At 36.1% G+C, this 14,877-nt stretch overlaps 1 protein-coding gene across 5 annotated transcripts in view; it reads right to left on the bottom strand.

Moving 5' to 3' along the window:
* Nucleotides 1–2,242: 2,242 nt before the first annotated feature.
* The window catches only part of CSNK1A1 (casein kinase 1 alpha 1), a 47,715-nt gene continuing 35,080 nt past the window's right edge, over nt 2,243–14,877 (bottom strand). The window contains exons 8-11 of one of the 5 annotated variants that reach the window (XR_569088.2): nt 12,968–13,074; nt 11,804–11,952; nt 7,825–8,222; nt 5,417–7,097 (exon numbers count right to left, since the gene is read on the bottom strand). Coding sequence is in view for 3 of the 5 variants with exons in the window: in XM_040630426.1 (XP_040486360.1) it covers nt 4,756–4,763; nt 11,804–11,952; nt 12,968–13,074 (264 nt within the window). In the remaining 2 variants the exon portion in view is untranslated. Of the gene's footprint in view, nt 4,764–5,416; nt 7,098–7,824; nt 8,223–11,798; nt 11,953–12,967; nt 13,075–14,877 lie in introns of those variants that run through there. The other 4 variants (XR_005834853.1, XM_040630427.1, XM_040630426.1 and 1 more) reach the window with 4 other exon arrangements.

Raw genomic sequence — 14,877 nt, 5'->3', positions numbered from 1 at the left:
GTATTGATTCAGTTCACTGAGAGGACCTAGTTCTGGCCTTGTTGATGTTTGAACCATGATATTTGGCGGTAACTGTTTAAGTCATGGTCTTATCAATGAAAACGGACAAAAATTTTCTTAAATCAAGAATAAAGCTAAAACAACCCGTATTAACTTTCTTGAAGCTTTATGCCCAACATGGGACTTAAACTCACAATCCAGAGATCAATAGCCACATGCTCTACCAACTATGCCAGCCGGGGGCCCCTGTATTAACATCTTTCGTAGCATCGAAGGGGCACCTCGGTGGAGCAGGTTAACATCTGACTCTTGGTTTCGGCTGAGATTCTGATCTCAGGGTCTGGAGATTGAGTCTAGCATCAGGCTCCGCGCACTCAGCCAGTCTACTTAAGACTCTCTCCCTACCAGTCTAACAAATCTTTAACGGCATCAAAGAAATGCATATATAAACACCTAAATTTTACTATAGACAAAAGTGGCTTCGAGGCGTAACAAAGCAGTTTCATACAGCCGTTAAATTTCATCCTAATATGGAATCTCTCCCCACTTCTTCCAAATAAGACACCATGTTGGGAGAACTGAGATCTGGACCTGAAGCATAAATTCCTCTCAAATGTCTCCTTCAGTAAGATGCTTCAGTATTTTTCATGATTTTGACAGAATAGAGCATAACCTGCAGATTCCACACTATCTTTTTTTCACTACCAATGGATAATCTAATCCTCCCCCAGGGAAGGGGATTCTCTATGCTAAAGTGAATTGTAAAGGCCTCTTTACCTGGACTTCTCTGAATAGGTTAGTTTCCTATTCACAGGTTTCCCAAGCCCTTTTGCTTTCACGGAATGGCCCTGGTCTCCCCAGAGCTTAAATGCGTTGCCAACCTCCATTTGATACGTCAGAGTGCTTTCTGATCCTTCCAAAGAGCACCTGAATTGTATCCATCCCTAAAGGTCCTGCAGCTGTTCTCTCCCTTCCATACTTAGTCCTATCTTCCAGATTTTTCATTTGCTGCTCCTACAGTTGTCTACACTTCTAACTACAACTCATACATACTCCGGTTGGCCTGTGAAGGACATGGATCTAACCTACTGGTCACTTCAACACTTCATCCGTCTCCACCTTGCTCTTCTTTCCATTCAGTCATTTAAGGAGTCAGGTGCTCTGGCTCCAGCCTTGGGTTGTACGGACACCAATGAACTGCTCCTAGTACTTAAAACCATTATAACATGTCTTTATAATTTTTGATCCAGATAGGTGTACACAGTAGCCAACATTATTAGTTCCTCAAAAAACCTCTTCAAAGGATCTGGTTTGGTAAAGGGAGAAGGTAAAATGAACCAGTTCACCCTGCCAGGCTGAAAAGGAGCTGAGACCAAACCACCGAATGAAATGTGAATTCCCAGGTCTCTCCAACTTGCCAAGTTTTCCTTCTCATTGTGAAATTCTAGTCACTGTGGGTCCACAGTCTCAGCAAGACACAATGCTGCTTGACCACAACTTGAAATGTGCTTCGGACAGCTAAGTCTAACAGCTCTCCTATTGCTCAACATTTTCTTTTGCCTATGTCCTCAAAACTGGTCTAACAAGCCATTTCAGAAAACCAGTCATTTTACTTCAACAATGTACTGTTTGGTAATGCACAGCCTGATTAGATCAACTTACTTGATTCATCACCACCTCCGGCCATTTCAAAAAATTAAGTACACAAACCGTCAAGGTATAGTCACAGTCTCACTTTAAAGGGGACCGCGTACCTGAGATAAACTGTTGACACCTTGCTACACCTCATACAGACCTCACATTTTGATCAAATGATTACCCATTTAACAACAGAGAAAACCTAAATATTGCTACATATCCATTTGCTCCAGAAGAGGCTGTATCAGACTACTGTTATTTTCAGGACCAGGGAGTTTAGGGCACCCTTCTTACAAGTCCCACGGTTCACTCTACTCAAGCTAGAAGAACCCATTCTCTGTATTTCAGCAAATGTTAGGAAACACTAGCTTATTGCCTCGGGTTCTAAAATCTTGTTCGGTATTTTTATTACAATGGAATTAAGTTTATAATCATTACAGTATTCTCTGCTTCAAACATTTTAATTGTGTTGCAAGGACTAGTAGAAATAGGAAAATCTCTTGCTATTTGTTGATGGAAAAAATAGTAAACACAAACCTCCAAAATGTCATTTGCAGGCCATAGTAGCATGAGCACAACCATATGGGAGGAGATAACCAGTCTCTCCCTTCATATATATTCTTTTTTATTTTCTTGTTATACCTTCCCAAAACAGAGACATTCAACAGTAGTTAGAATGGCCATCTCCCAACATTTAAAAAAAACTGCACCCCCAATGGGTGAACAAAGAGTAGTAACCTAGAGTTCAGCTGGGTAAGCCACTGCGGAGCCTTAAGTGGTGAGGTCTTCCAATTTCAGAGTGATGTGTCTTCAACTTGTATCATCATTTTAGTGGAAAAACATAATTTAATTTTGGTGAAATGAGATTCATCTCCCGACAGGATTAGTAACAGCATTCACTGAATTTCACATTCTTCTTTTGTGAACTGTGAAGAAAATGAATGGTAGCTAGAAGATCAATGGGATTCCAGCTCCAGCTGCAGATGGAATGAAGATATACCAGGACAAAAACACCTATATTTTGATTTACAAAGCTAACAGCAGTTTTAAATCTGCAACTTAATTACAGACCAACTACACCACAACCTTTTCAAATGGCAAAAATACAAAAAAGTTAAGTGTTACAAAAATATTTCAGAAAAAGTGCATAGTCTAAGTGCATAGTAAATAAAAGCACTGAAAAATATCTTGCTAGAGGGAGTTCAGCTTGGAAAAGTTATTACCAAAGCTAAACATTTTTATTTTACACAAACTATACTCAAAAATAGCTTTATGAGACTGATTTCTGGCTAAAAGTATCAAAGGGTTTATTAGTCAAGAAACAAATACCTTAACTGACATGGGTGGATAGAAAAGAAACAAATAAGCTGCCTACCCCAAAAGTTTCGCACTCATTAAGATTTCTGCAGCGTGATGGTGCTAACAGATCCTTTAATAGCAGAATGTGGTAATCACGGGATTAATTATTGCTAAAGTAGTTTTTAAAAAGAAAAAAAGAAATAAAACAACTTAAACCTGACACGATCTGACCAAACATGTGTCAATGTACAATTTCAAGGTTATTTTTTTACAAAATACCTACATTTACACAACAGGCTTCTGGCAGCATTTTCAGACAAAGGGTCTTTTAATTTATCCTGACATGCTATAAATGAATAAATTACACTATTGAAAGAATTACTGTCAATTAAGTTTTTCTTTCTCTTGGGTCAGAGAGAGGCAAGAAAAGAGTGCATTTAAGACTGAGAGGAAGCGCAGATAACTGAGGGAAAAAACAGGGGCTTAGGGAGGGTCAGCAATCCTATGAACCTCACCCGGTGGGATGCTCTCCAAGGTTAAGAATCCATCTGCTCAACTCCAGTTAACAAGGAATTTAAAGAAAAACTACAAAATGGTAGTTAAACCCTTTAACGCTTTCATTCCTATTCAGAATCAGTCCAGCTGTGTAGTCTGAGGCTGCAGGAGTCCCACCGCCAGGCCCCGCAGCTGCAGCGCTACGTACTGTGCCTGCAAGTCACTAAAAAAGGAAAAATGAAAAGAATGCCTTTCCCCTTCAGACAAAAAAAAAAAAAAAAAAATTTAAATAAAAAAATCTGAGGAAAAGTTATAACACTAAATCTAAAATGATTTGCAAAGGAATAGTATGTAACAAATGGCTTGAAGTAGTCTATTAAAAAATTGGGGAGATTTTGATTTCATAGTGAGTCAGCAAGGCATTTTTGTTGTTGTTAAAAAAAAATCTCATTTCCTTACAGAAACAGTTTTTAGTTTTTAATGAACTTGTAAACAAAAAAAGCTCCCATTTCAAAATAAAAACAAAATCCCAGATCATATAGATGTTTACAGTGATTACATTTATCTAAGCAACATACATACATGTTCAGTTGTAAGATGTTAACTAAATTTCTGTGACAAATATGCTTTTTTTTTTTTAATACCAAGAACATTATAGAGTTAATGCAGAGTCCTAAGGATAATCTAGTAGTCACTAAGTTTTTCTTAAGTCTTCACTTTAGATGCTGTTATTTCTAGCACAGGTAAGCAGGCAGAGTCTTTCGTATGCTCAAACACTGGAATCTTTGGTTGCTACCATATCAGCTGGCTTGCAAACAAGAAGCCAACCATTTTAAGAATGTTTTAAGTGAACAACTTGCAAACCCCAGGGATGGATAAACCCTAAGAATGCACAATTGTGAGCATTTACAACCATCACAACTGTGGCTGAAGACTGTTCATGCCGTTCTTCTGAAATGAGATCTCAAAGCAGTATAGTTCAAAATAAAAGATTTTAACAAAAAAATTGGCATATGCACAATTTCTCCACCAATTTGTGTGTCAACCATTGTTAACTTTTCCACTTGAAAAAATGCAATAGAAAACTGGACACCATGTTTCACTACCTCAGTTAATATTCACAATTACAGCGGCTACAACTCGGACACGGCATCACCAATGCTGCCCAGAGCCAGTTTATACTGAAATTAAGTTCTTTACACCAAGTAAATGGTTGTTCACAACCACTGGCTAGTGTACATATGAACTAAAATTCCTAGATTTGGGGAGAAACAAATGCTGCTCCGATCATCTGCTCTGCTTCTTCTGTTCCTTGATTCATGCTTAGAAACCTGTTAAAAAAAAAAAAAAATCAAAAGAGAAAGAAGAATGTTAAAATTCCAAGTTAAAAAATATTTTTTAAAAACTACACCCAAAATTGGGAAATTGGGTGAAACTGAGCTAATAATTACTTTAGAATGGTGACTCGTGTTATTTTCATCTATCTGAAAATGACTAGCTCAATTTTTCCAAACAACAAAAACCTTTTCTATTCTGGATGCCTTTAGGTAGGAGTAGTATACAGTGAAATCAGTCTTCCCAGTCAGCATACAATTCTCAAGCTAGAGAATTACTGGTGATTCCAATGAGCCTGTTTTGTTTACTTCCGTATCTCGAGTACCTAGAGCATATTATGTGTTCAAATATTTAGCAAAAGAATGGAAAATAGATTGCTTTGCCTTAAAAACTAAGAAAGTATGTATGTTTTAATCATACTATGTGCAGGAACCTTTCTGCACATTATTCTGATACAAGTAAGGAACAATACACTTTAATGATAAATGTATTCAACATATAACTGAATTATTCCACAGAACACAAACCTGGTAAGTATATGATTTTTATACAGAAACCATATACCTTTCAAAATTCTTTACTTCCATCAATTACATTAAAAAGGTGAGGCTTTGCCCCAGATTTGAAAATATAAACAAGTGAGGCCTTCTTTTTTTTTTTTTTTTTGGCTTTATTTACTTCTTAAGCCTTCCCACCCTATAAACACTACCCTCCTCCCATGTAACTAGACTCTAAGACTTCCACATCCAGGCAGGTTTGAATAGAAGACAGCTTCAGGCAATAATAGCTGCATGTTTCATCTGTGGCTACAGACCACTAGAGGAAATGATGATCTTTATTACATACAAGCTTTATCTATTGCTAAAGGCAGAAAGGAAATATGCCTACTTCTCAACAATGTGAAAATCCCATCAGTACCTCCTCCTCTCACCAACAGCCATCCTTCGAGGTGTCCATGACCCTTGGTGCACTCCTTTGCCAACTCTTATACCTGCCTCATTATAGCTCTTTCTAGCTCACTCCCATCTCTCACTTATTTAGCACTGAAACCATGTTTTTGTTAATCATAAACTTCTCTCTTTTTTGTGCTTCTCAAATATTTGTTGGACCATCTCCAATGGGCTTTGTGGGATAAATAATATGCTTCTATAATTTACTTTGCATGCACGTATGCCCCCCTTTTCCAGGATAATACCAGACATTTATGCATCATTTCTTGGTTAATACTGTCTCACTTGCTAACCAGGAGTTTTTCCATTTGAGGGCAGAAAGTCATTTTCATACACTTAAAAATATATTGGGCTAAAGACCTGAGGACAAACAAGTAAGTGTCATACACTTCTCTCTCCCCCCACACTAACGGAGTAGGGACAAAATAGACCTTGTTGCCTACCCACGTACTAAATTCATAAAACAAATGTCAAAAACGAAGAACAATGAAACTTTCTGAAAATGTACTTCACCACACGGAGTATTATCTATTTGGTGTGTATTCCTAAACAGAAATACCAAGGTAAGCTATAAAAAGAAAAGGCCGTCAAACCAAACCTGAATAAAATTTAAAGACCATATTCTGTAATCTAATTCCAATGTTAAAATACAGAGTATTATAAAGCAGATTAAAACTATGAATTAGCTAAAGAGAAATAACCCTTACCCTGATGACCATTTGAAGTCCCGCAATTATTCTTAAATATGATAAAGAAAAATGTTTACGCAACTACTACAATGATTTATCATAGCTTGCTATGCAATTACATTACACTGAACAATTTAATTACTATGTTGAATATCCAAACAACTTTAAAATGGAAACCACTGTCACTAACTAAAAAGAAAACTTGTTATATTGTCACTCGAAATATAGAAAACTCTTGCGTCTTTAATAGGGATAAAAATTATATCTAGATAAGAATTGTATATGTTCATCTTTTAATCTGATATTTTAGAATTACTGGGTCAGTTAATGATTACAATTGCTTAGGGATCAGATAAAGGCTAGCCTAAAAATATTCCTGGTAGAAAAGAGCAGTCAAATCCATATTAAACTCCAGATTGGCCAATGGTAGGATACTCCGCCCAGGGATCAATGTTTCTCCAGTGAACTGTCCTAAGATGTTACTGCAAGTTTAAGAAAAATCTCAATGGGAGCATTCAGCAGGTATTCAACATTCAATCTTCAAGTACTAAGCATGCTTTTTCCCAGTGTGCATGAGTTCTTGATTTTTATCTTCTGTTTTGGTGGTCTCTCCTGGCTTCTGGCTTCTAAAAGTCCCAAAATCCATCTTCACTGCAACAACAGTTAAAATAAGGAATGGATCCCTTTGCTCCTAAAAAAGAGGAAAAAACAAAGTTAAAACAGAGTTGGATGATCACTGGGACCACTGAGTTAATAGCTACATTTAAGTTTCTTTTCAAATCTGCAAAAGGGAAAAAATGTTTGTATTTATTTAATTAATGAGATTCTACCCCCTTAGTCCACCAAAATCTGAAGAGTATATACTGGCTCTTATTTGTGAATTCACTTCAGATGTCCCTGATTTTTTTTTTTTTTTTTTAATAGAACCACAAACTAGTTCAAAGGGCTATTTGTATAATAGTATGGCTTGGAAGTTTGTGATGGGCTTTTGAAATTTTTGGATTCTTTCAGAGTAGAAAATGTAACTTTTTAAAAGTAGTTTGAAGACAAGATTCATCTTCACAATGCAATGTCATTTATCAGTCAACTTTACTACAACATGCCTGTGTGGGTTTTTTGGTTGCATAAAAAATCAGAATCAAGCTTGGACAATTCTGAATCGGACTGGCACTATAAAAGTTAAAGAAGAAAAACAAAAACAACTACAGTAATTTTTCCTACCTAACTAAACTAAAAATGTATTAAAAGTTGGGAAGGAAAGAAAACAGGTTTTATTTTTATCACTATGAATAAATGACAACTTAAGTATACAAGATACATATTACTGCTAAACTGCCTTTTAAAAAAACCAGACTAAGGACCTGATTTCTTTTGTCTTCCCTATTAAAGAATTCTGAGGTTGTTAAACTTTAAAATACCTGTTAAAACTGATTCCTTCCCCAACTGGTGGATGGTCTGCATTATACACCACTGAGTCACAGCAACGCTGTACTCTTCTAGGTCTTCTGTGTGGTACCCCTTCATCCAATCTGACAAGCTGAAGTTTCTGATAGGTCCAGCAAGCCTTGGAGATGTGGGCTTCAGATCACCACGGATCAATTCTTGCACACTTCTCTTCACTTCCTGTTGGGTGACTGAACTCTCTTCTCTTCAGTTGTACTGTCCAAAGTGAAAAAAGCTGACAAAAATTTCAGCAAGCAGATGCAGGTCCCTGGCACTTCTTTAGATTGAGTGTGTTCAGAGAAGATCAGTCTCCAGATATTTCAAGGTCTTCCCCTGTGATTTGGGTTACGTTGCTGAGTGACCAGCCACGTTCCTAGCAGCAATTGGTGAAGTCAGAAAAAGTTAAGCTAGACATAAATGGTAAGTGAATCCCAGTAAATACTGGAAGGTAATTCAAGGAAGACCATGGACATGGTAGGAGGATGTGATGGAAAATATTTCTATCTTTTGATTGTCAACAATTTGACATCTACATATATTATGATAAAACTACACTTAGTATCAATGGCTGGAATAGTAAACAGATGGATTAAGATGATGAGAAAAGGAATGTGAGGATCCAACTTTGGCTTCACTACCTTCCAAAATTCTCCCCATCTCTCACCGCAACTAAGGAAATGGTGACCTTAAATGCATTCTGAATATCCTAAAAATATTTCCTTTTCCTTTAGTACTTCTTAAATGTCTTGAAAAGTACTTTCCTGATAATTACATATAGTTGAAGACAAGAATGTGAAATGAATTTCAAAGTGCCTCAGATGTGAATCTTTTATTTTTCTCTTTAATATGTATAAAAACAGTAATTCTAATCTTGTGGCACATGAGCACTGCAAATTAATAGAGATCATAGTGTGCTTTACGAGAAACGCCTTGTTTCTTAGTCTTTTGATGGGCTTTGGAATGGAATATTTCAAAAGATCTTTTCTTTAGAAAAATAATTAGGAAAGAAGTCTATCACATGTAATAAGCCCATCTTAGCTGAGTAAGGCAGACTTTAAAGAGTCTTTGGACATTCTTAGTGAACTGCTGAAACAACTTACACTTTTCCATGGAAGGAACACTTGATATAAATTTTTCAAAAAATAGAAATAATAATATAAAATAGGTTAGTTGATACCACCATTTGGGGTTTTTTCAGGAATAGATATTCCTGCAATATATAGCTCTACTTGCTCAAGATTCATTTAAGAAACTCAGTTCTCTGTGGAAAACCTCAGAGTATTACTCCGTGAATGTATTTAAAAAGCATCTTCTAAAATTTTAATTAGAAAAATGTACTATTATATCATCACTGAAAGGATTTCTTGGAATCAGCAAAGAACTGAGCTGCATCAGCTCTTCCTTGAATAAAAAAACGACTGTAGTGGACCCTGAGAGAATATGCTTTTAAACACCCTTAGTAGAGACTGTAATCAGGAAAAAAGTAACCTAGAGCGACTGTCTTCAAACTCCAGACTTCACAGAAGATTTCTTAACAGATGGCACAGATAATGGGGTTGGTGTTAGGGAAATAGGCTCCCCATACTCATTTCATGCCACTCTCAAACCTGCTATATACTTTCATAGCATTACACATAGGGAGTTTCATGTGATATTTGTTCGGGGCACTAAGCTCTATAACCAAAATAAATGTTTTCCAGAAGTCAAAGATCAAATACAACTTTGTTGTCTGTATTCTGTGGCATGGCACATTTTAGTAGCAAGCAGTAGTTCACTTGGAATCAAATTATACTACCTCAACATGTTTCTCTGAAAGTAATCAATGGTAAGTGATACGTTTTATGGAAAGTCCAATTCTTATTTTACAAGTTGGTGTTTACGTAATTTGTATAAACCTTGGGTCTAACACTGCTATGAAAATTTTGTAAGATTTTCTTTTCTTTCTTCTTCCTCCCCCCCCCAAGTAAACTCTACCCCCAATGTGGGGCTTGAACTCATGACCCTGAGATCAAGAGTCACATGCTCTACTGACTGAGCCAGCCAGGTACCCCAAACACCTTATAAGATTTTTAACTTGCTTTTATGAAAAATAGTTACAATACAAAATTAAGGATTAAACTTAAGTTTAATTACAATTTCTTTCCAAGGAAACATACTAACTCAGTGGATCCAACTTCTCATCTTTAAGACCTAGATAAGGCAGGATAAAAATTCTGCTTGTTTATTGAGAAAGGGACACACAGTAAACTAACAATGGAACTAACTCAAAATTAGGGAATTCTTTCTGAAAGCTGCTGAATGCCTGAAGTGAAATGAAATGAAATGCCTGAAGTCAGATGAGATTTCAATCTAATTTTAGTTCTAGAAACTGCAACTCGTGATGATCCTGTTATCCCAGCTAGCTATAGGCAAAAATTGGTTTCATTTTATGAAAAAGGCAAATACTCTACAAATGTCAGGTATATCAAGTGCTAAGTTTAGAACATTACATTGGTAGGACCATTTCTTAGAGACACCAGCTAGCAACCTACCTCATTAAGAGCCTGGCACTGTGATTAGTCCATACAATGATTAAAACACTCAAAAGGGACAACTAAGTCCCAACTGAGACGCAAAGGCAAGCATTAGTGTTTGCTATCCTGAGCTGAAATTTCATCATCTAAGAAACCCCATTACATTAAGCCTTCAACTATGAATCCTTCCCAAATACAGAAACATGGAAGAGAAGAATCTCAACTTCATTCCTAATAGATGAGCTGCTGGGATGAGGATGACATCAGTGAATTATACTTCTTGAAAAGTATCCTCAAATTAGAGTCTATTTTTAAATCACAAAATTTTTAAAATACAATCCTAAAAATATAGACCAAAGAAGACTAAATTCAGACTAGAGCAGTCATTCAGAAATTAAATAATTAGAAACTGAAGACCAAACCTTACCTGCCCACCACTTCCAGAAAGTAGGCAGGTATCAGGAGGTAAGCCCCAGAAAGGGGAGAAAGAAAAACAAACAAAAACCATGAAACACAGGAGTCGAACTGTATGGCAACAGTGACAAGAATGGAGCTGTGCCCTAACAGTTCTACTCCTCAGTAGCACCAAGAGTGCCACAGACAGAAAGGAAATAGACTAGCAGTTCAGTGGCATTTGCCCCAGTTTTCTTTTCAATTTGCAAAGCCTAACTGCAGGATTCAATTCCACAATGAACCCCCAGACCCTGAGTATTTGCAAGATTTTATAAAATAAAGCCCAAAACAAAAGAACGGTTTTGAAATTAAGAATCTTACATAGTTAAATAGCAACTAAAAGAGAGATCTGGTTTTTGAGTAGGAAAGATGTGTCGAGCTTTTCAGTTATTTGAGCATTTAAGAGCGCAAATGAGATGCTCTGCAACTGAGAAGATAGACACTTCGGGGGCAATGCCAGACTCACCTCTGAAATTAGATCATGTTCACAATTTTCCACTTTAAATGCTAAAGCATTAACATGCAAAAAAAAAAAATCTTAACACTGTTAGTCTGAAAGAAAGTCCAAATACCATGGCTAACCAGATTCATTATTAAAAATCAACAAGTGTTAGGTCTAGGATTTTGGATTGATTGATTATACCATATTCCCAACACCAAATGTTTATTTTGGAAAGGTTAATGAATGAGTAAAAAAGATGCAGTTGTTAAAAATGACCCAAAATCCCAAGAGAAATGATATAATATATATATATATACACACATATATGTATATACAAATACATATACATATATATATGAACAAGGACATTTGGGTTTAAAGTTAGTAGTCAAATTTTCCAAGGACGTCTTTTTTTAAAAACACAGAGCCAAATTTTTACTTATTTTAAAACCACCTCCTCGATCTAACACTGTTAGAAATGAATGAATTACCCAATTTTTTGTTCAATTTGTTCCCTGTAACGTCACTTGGTTCTTGGCTACTAACCTTTCATGTTACTCTTGGTTTTGTCAGTTTGCTTGCCTGTGGGGGTTTGGGCCTGCTGACCCTGCCCACTTGAAGAGGCTGCCTGCTGTGCTGCTTTCTGCTTTAACATTGTCCAATCAAATGTGTAGTCATATTGGTGGTTCAGGGTCCTGGAAAACATAAAATGATATATGTTAATCCTTTAATAATAGAGTCTAGTTAAATACTCTACTGAGCTTTCAAGACAGTAAGGATACTTTTTAAGGACATGATAGTATTTTCTCGTAAGTATGTAGCTTCTAAAAGACTTCATTCCATATACATGACTTTTTAACTGTTCAGTTCATTAATTCCACTTTTTACAAGTCACAACTGAAGGAAAATGGTGTCACCACTTCGGTCTGATATATTCATTAAGAATCAATATTCTCATCTTTCAGAAAGAAGCTGCTTTTAATACTTTCTTGAAAGAGGCAGGGAGTGGGAATGAACAGCAGCATCAACAACAAAAACATGAAGTGTCAAGCGGTCAATTATTTAGGGAACCATCCAAATAGGAGGTACCTTCTAAGAACAAATCAGAGTAAGCATATGAACGAAAGCCTGTGAAGGAGATGTGTAAGCTGCTGGCTTGGAAAGGAAGACTTTTCTGGGGTTAGAGAATTACCCCCAATTCGTATCCTCTTCCAACTAAGATTTTGGGCCACATGTACTTTATTTCCCCCTCTGCTCGAGACCAATTCTGGGTTGCACCTTGGGAACCCTAGAGTCTGAGGCCTGCCTCCACACAATCACAGATCACATAACTATCTATTTTAACTGCTGTTAATTTTGTTAATAGGGTTCTGTAGCAAAGCTGGAGAGTTACAAGGGCCACCAATAATCATTTCTATCTAATATGAATGGCAACTATCGTGGAAAAGTTAGATTCTACTTGGAGTCTGAGTCAACTGTTTCTCCATCCCAAACTAAAATAATTTCAAGCACATCTGCACCACAACGGAAACATGCCAAACTCAAGTTTCTTTCTTTACATTATTTTTTTCCAAACTCAGTTTCTTAATATGTTATTCATATGGGTTAAACCTGCTTTTATTTGCTACTTGTCAGAACAGATGCGTTGGATGGATTTAACCCATTTCCCTCACTAGAGACTACAGTCTTAAGAATACTTGAAGAACTGACCTGAAAAGAATGCGGAATAGCTGCCTCAGATACATGTAATCCGGGGCTTCCTCAAAGCGCAGCCCACGACAATAGTTTAAGTACATGGCAAATTCTGCAGGAAACCCCTACAAGTTCAAGAGTTAAAAACACAAAGTAAAAAAACAAAAAAATTTATTTAAGGCAGAAAAATAAATGTATTTAAATACAAGTAAAAACTGTTTTTGAGAAGAGTGTTTCACTACTTTGCCATAAGATCTGAGAACTAAACTAAGTATAATATGACTTGGTATCCTCATAAATCCTGACCACCACATCATGTACATTTTTTAATATTGGCAGAGGAAACATGGATCCTTTCCCTACAGTATTATGTTCTTAAATAATCTGGATATCCAACCTGTTATCATTTTATCAATGGCAAATAATTCAATGGCAACAATGAACAAATGACCAAATGGAGGCCAGTAAGGATCTTTACCGCAACAGGACAGTGAACATGCGCTTTCTTCCCCAACTCTGTAATTACTGTTTTTGGGGTAAGAGAATATACCTATTCAAACAGAAAAGTAAAATCACCAAGAGTACAAACATACAGTGCAACCGCTGTTGTGATACAGATCAATCCAATGTTTTGTCCTACGAACAGATTGAGTTTGCCTTTTCTTTTTCTGTAACTGTTACTATACTGCATATTAACATATTCTGCTCTTCCACTAACATTATATTGCAATTATCCCTCTGTGTTATTTCCAACCTCTTCATAAGCTTCTGAATGGCTGGATAATATCCAGACCAGTGAATACACCATATTAACTTGTTCCCTATAACTGGACATTTAAGCGGTTAAAATTTTTCTTTCATAAACAATATTAGTAAGTACACATAAGGCATAAACTTTTTACATTCTTAGTTTCTTAGGAAAGATTCTCAAAACTGTATATAAAACATCTTTAAGCCTATAGATATTAACCACCGAAAGATTTTGCCAGCAAAAATGTAGAAATGCAAAAAATTTTAACAAAAACCCCTACACTCTGCCTCGAGTATATGTGAATGTGAAGGGCTGTAAGCTAAGAAATAGTCTCTTCCCACAACCTTCAAATTTTGAGAAATTTCTCACATGCAGGAGGTTAAGGTGGGATACAACTGACATACTTGCAACATTTATTTTTACTCACTGCACAGATATAAACAGATTTAATTTTTATGCTACTTCACTGTTCAAGAGTGGACAGCTAAAACCTTTTAAGTGATAAATACACTGTACATTTTAGTTAAATGCTTAACATGACTAAAATTTTTAATATACATTCATGGTCTGTATTAATAGTAAACAGCATATACCAAAATGAACTTGCTTTTATGTGTATTACAAATGGAGCTAAACAACTACAACTAAAGGTCAAATAGCTTACTTCATGCATGGCTACCTTATGAGAACAGGCAAAACCTTATTAACAAAAGAAAACTACCAATATCATGAGTATTACAGATATCAAGTAAGTAGTTACCAGTGGACCATGGTGACTGGAAACAATCTCACTACCTTATAGTAATACTAATATTCCTTATTCACTACAGCCTCGATCAATTATATGTGGCTAATCCAGAGAGACCTAGTTCATTATTTCTAGGTCAAAAGTAAGACATGACCCTGAAGCAGATAATGTACTAACCCTCCCTTTCCTTTCCTGTAAAAATGGCTGACTTTTCCAGTAATCCAAATGAACCATTATGTTGCATGGATATAGTCGTGTACAGAAAACATGTTTTACTTCCTAAAGTATACAGATTTTAAAGTTATTTGGGTACACTACAACACATAAACATTTTATTCATTGACCTAAAATGTATTTCGTAATTTAAAACAAGTCCCCAGAGTGTCTCAGAAAAGATGATAGTCTCTTACCCAACCCAAACCCTCCTTT

This window comes from Ursus maritimus, unplaced genomic scaffold, assembly GCF_017311325.1.
Source record: "Ursus maritimus isolate PB19 unplaced genomic scaffold, ASM1731132v1 scaffold_15, whole genome shotgun sequence".
In the NCBI taxonomy this organism is placed as follows: Eukaryota; Metazoa; Chordata; class Mammalia; order Carnivora; family Ursidae; genus Ursus; species Ursus maritimus.
This window is presented reverse-complemented; position numbering and strand designations above follow the sequence as displayed.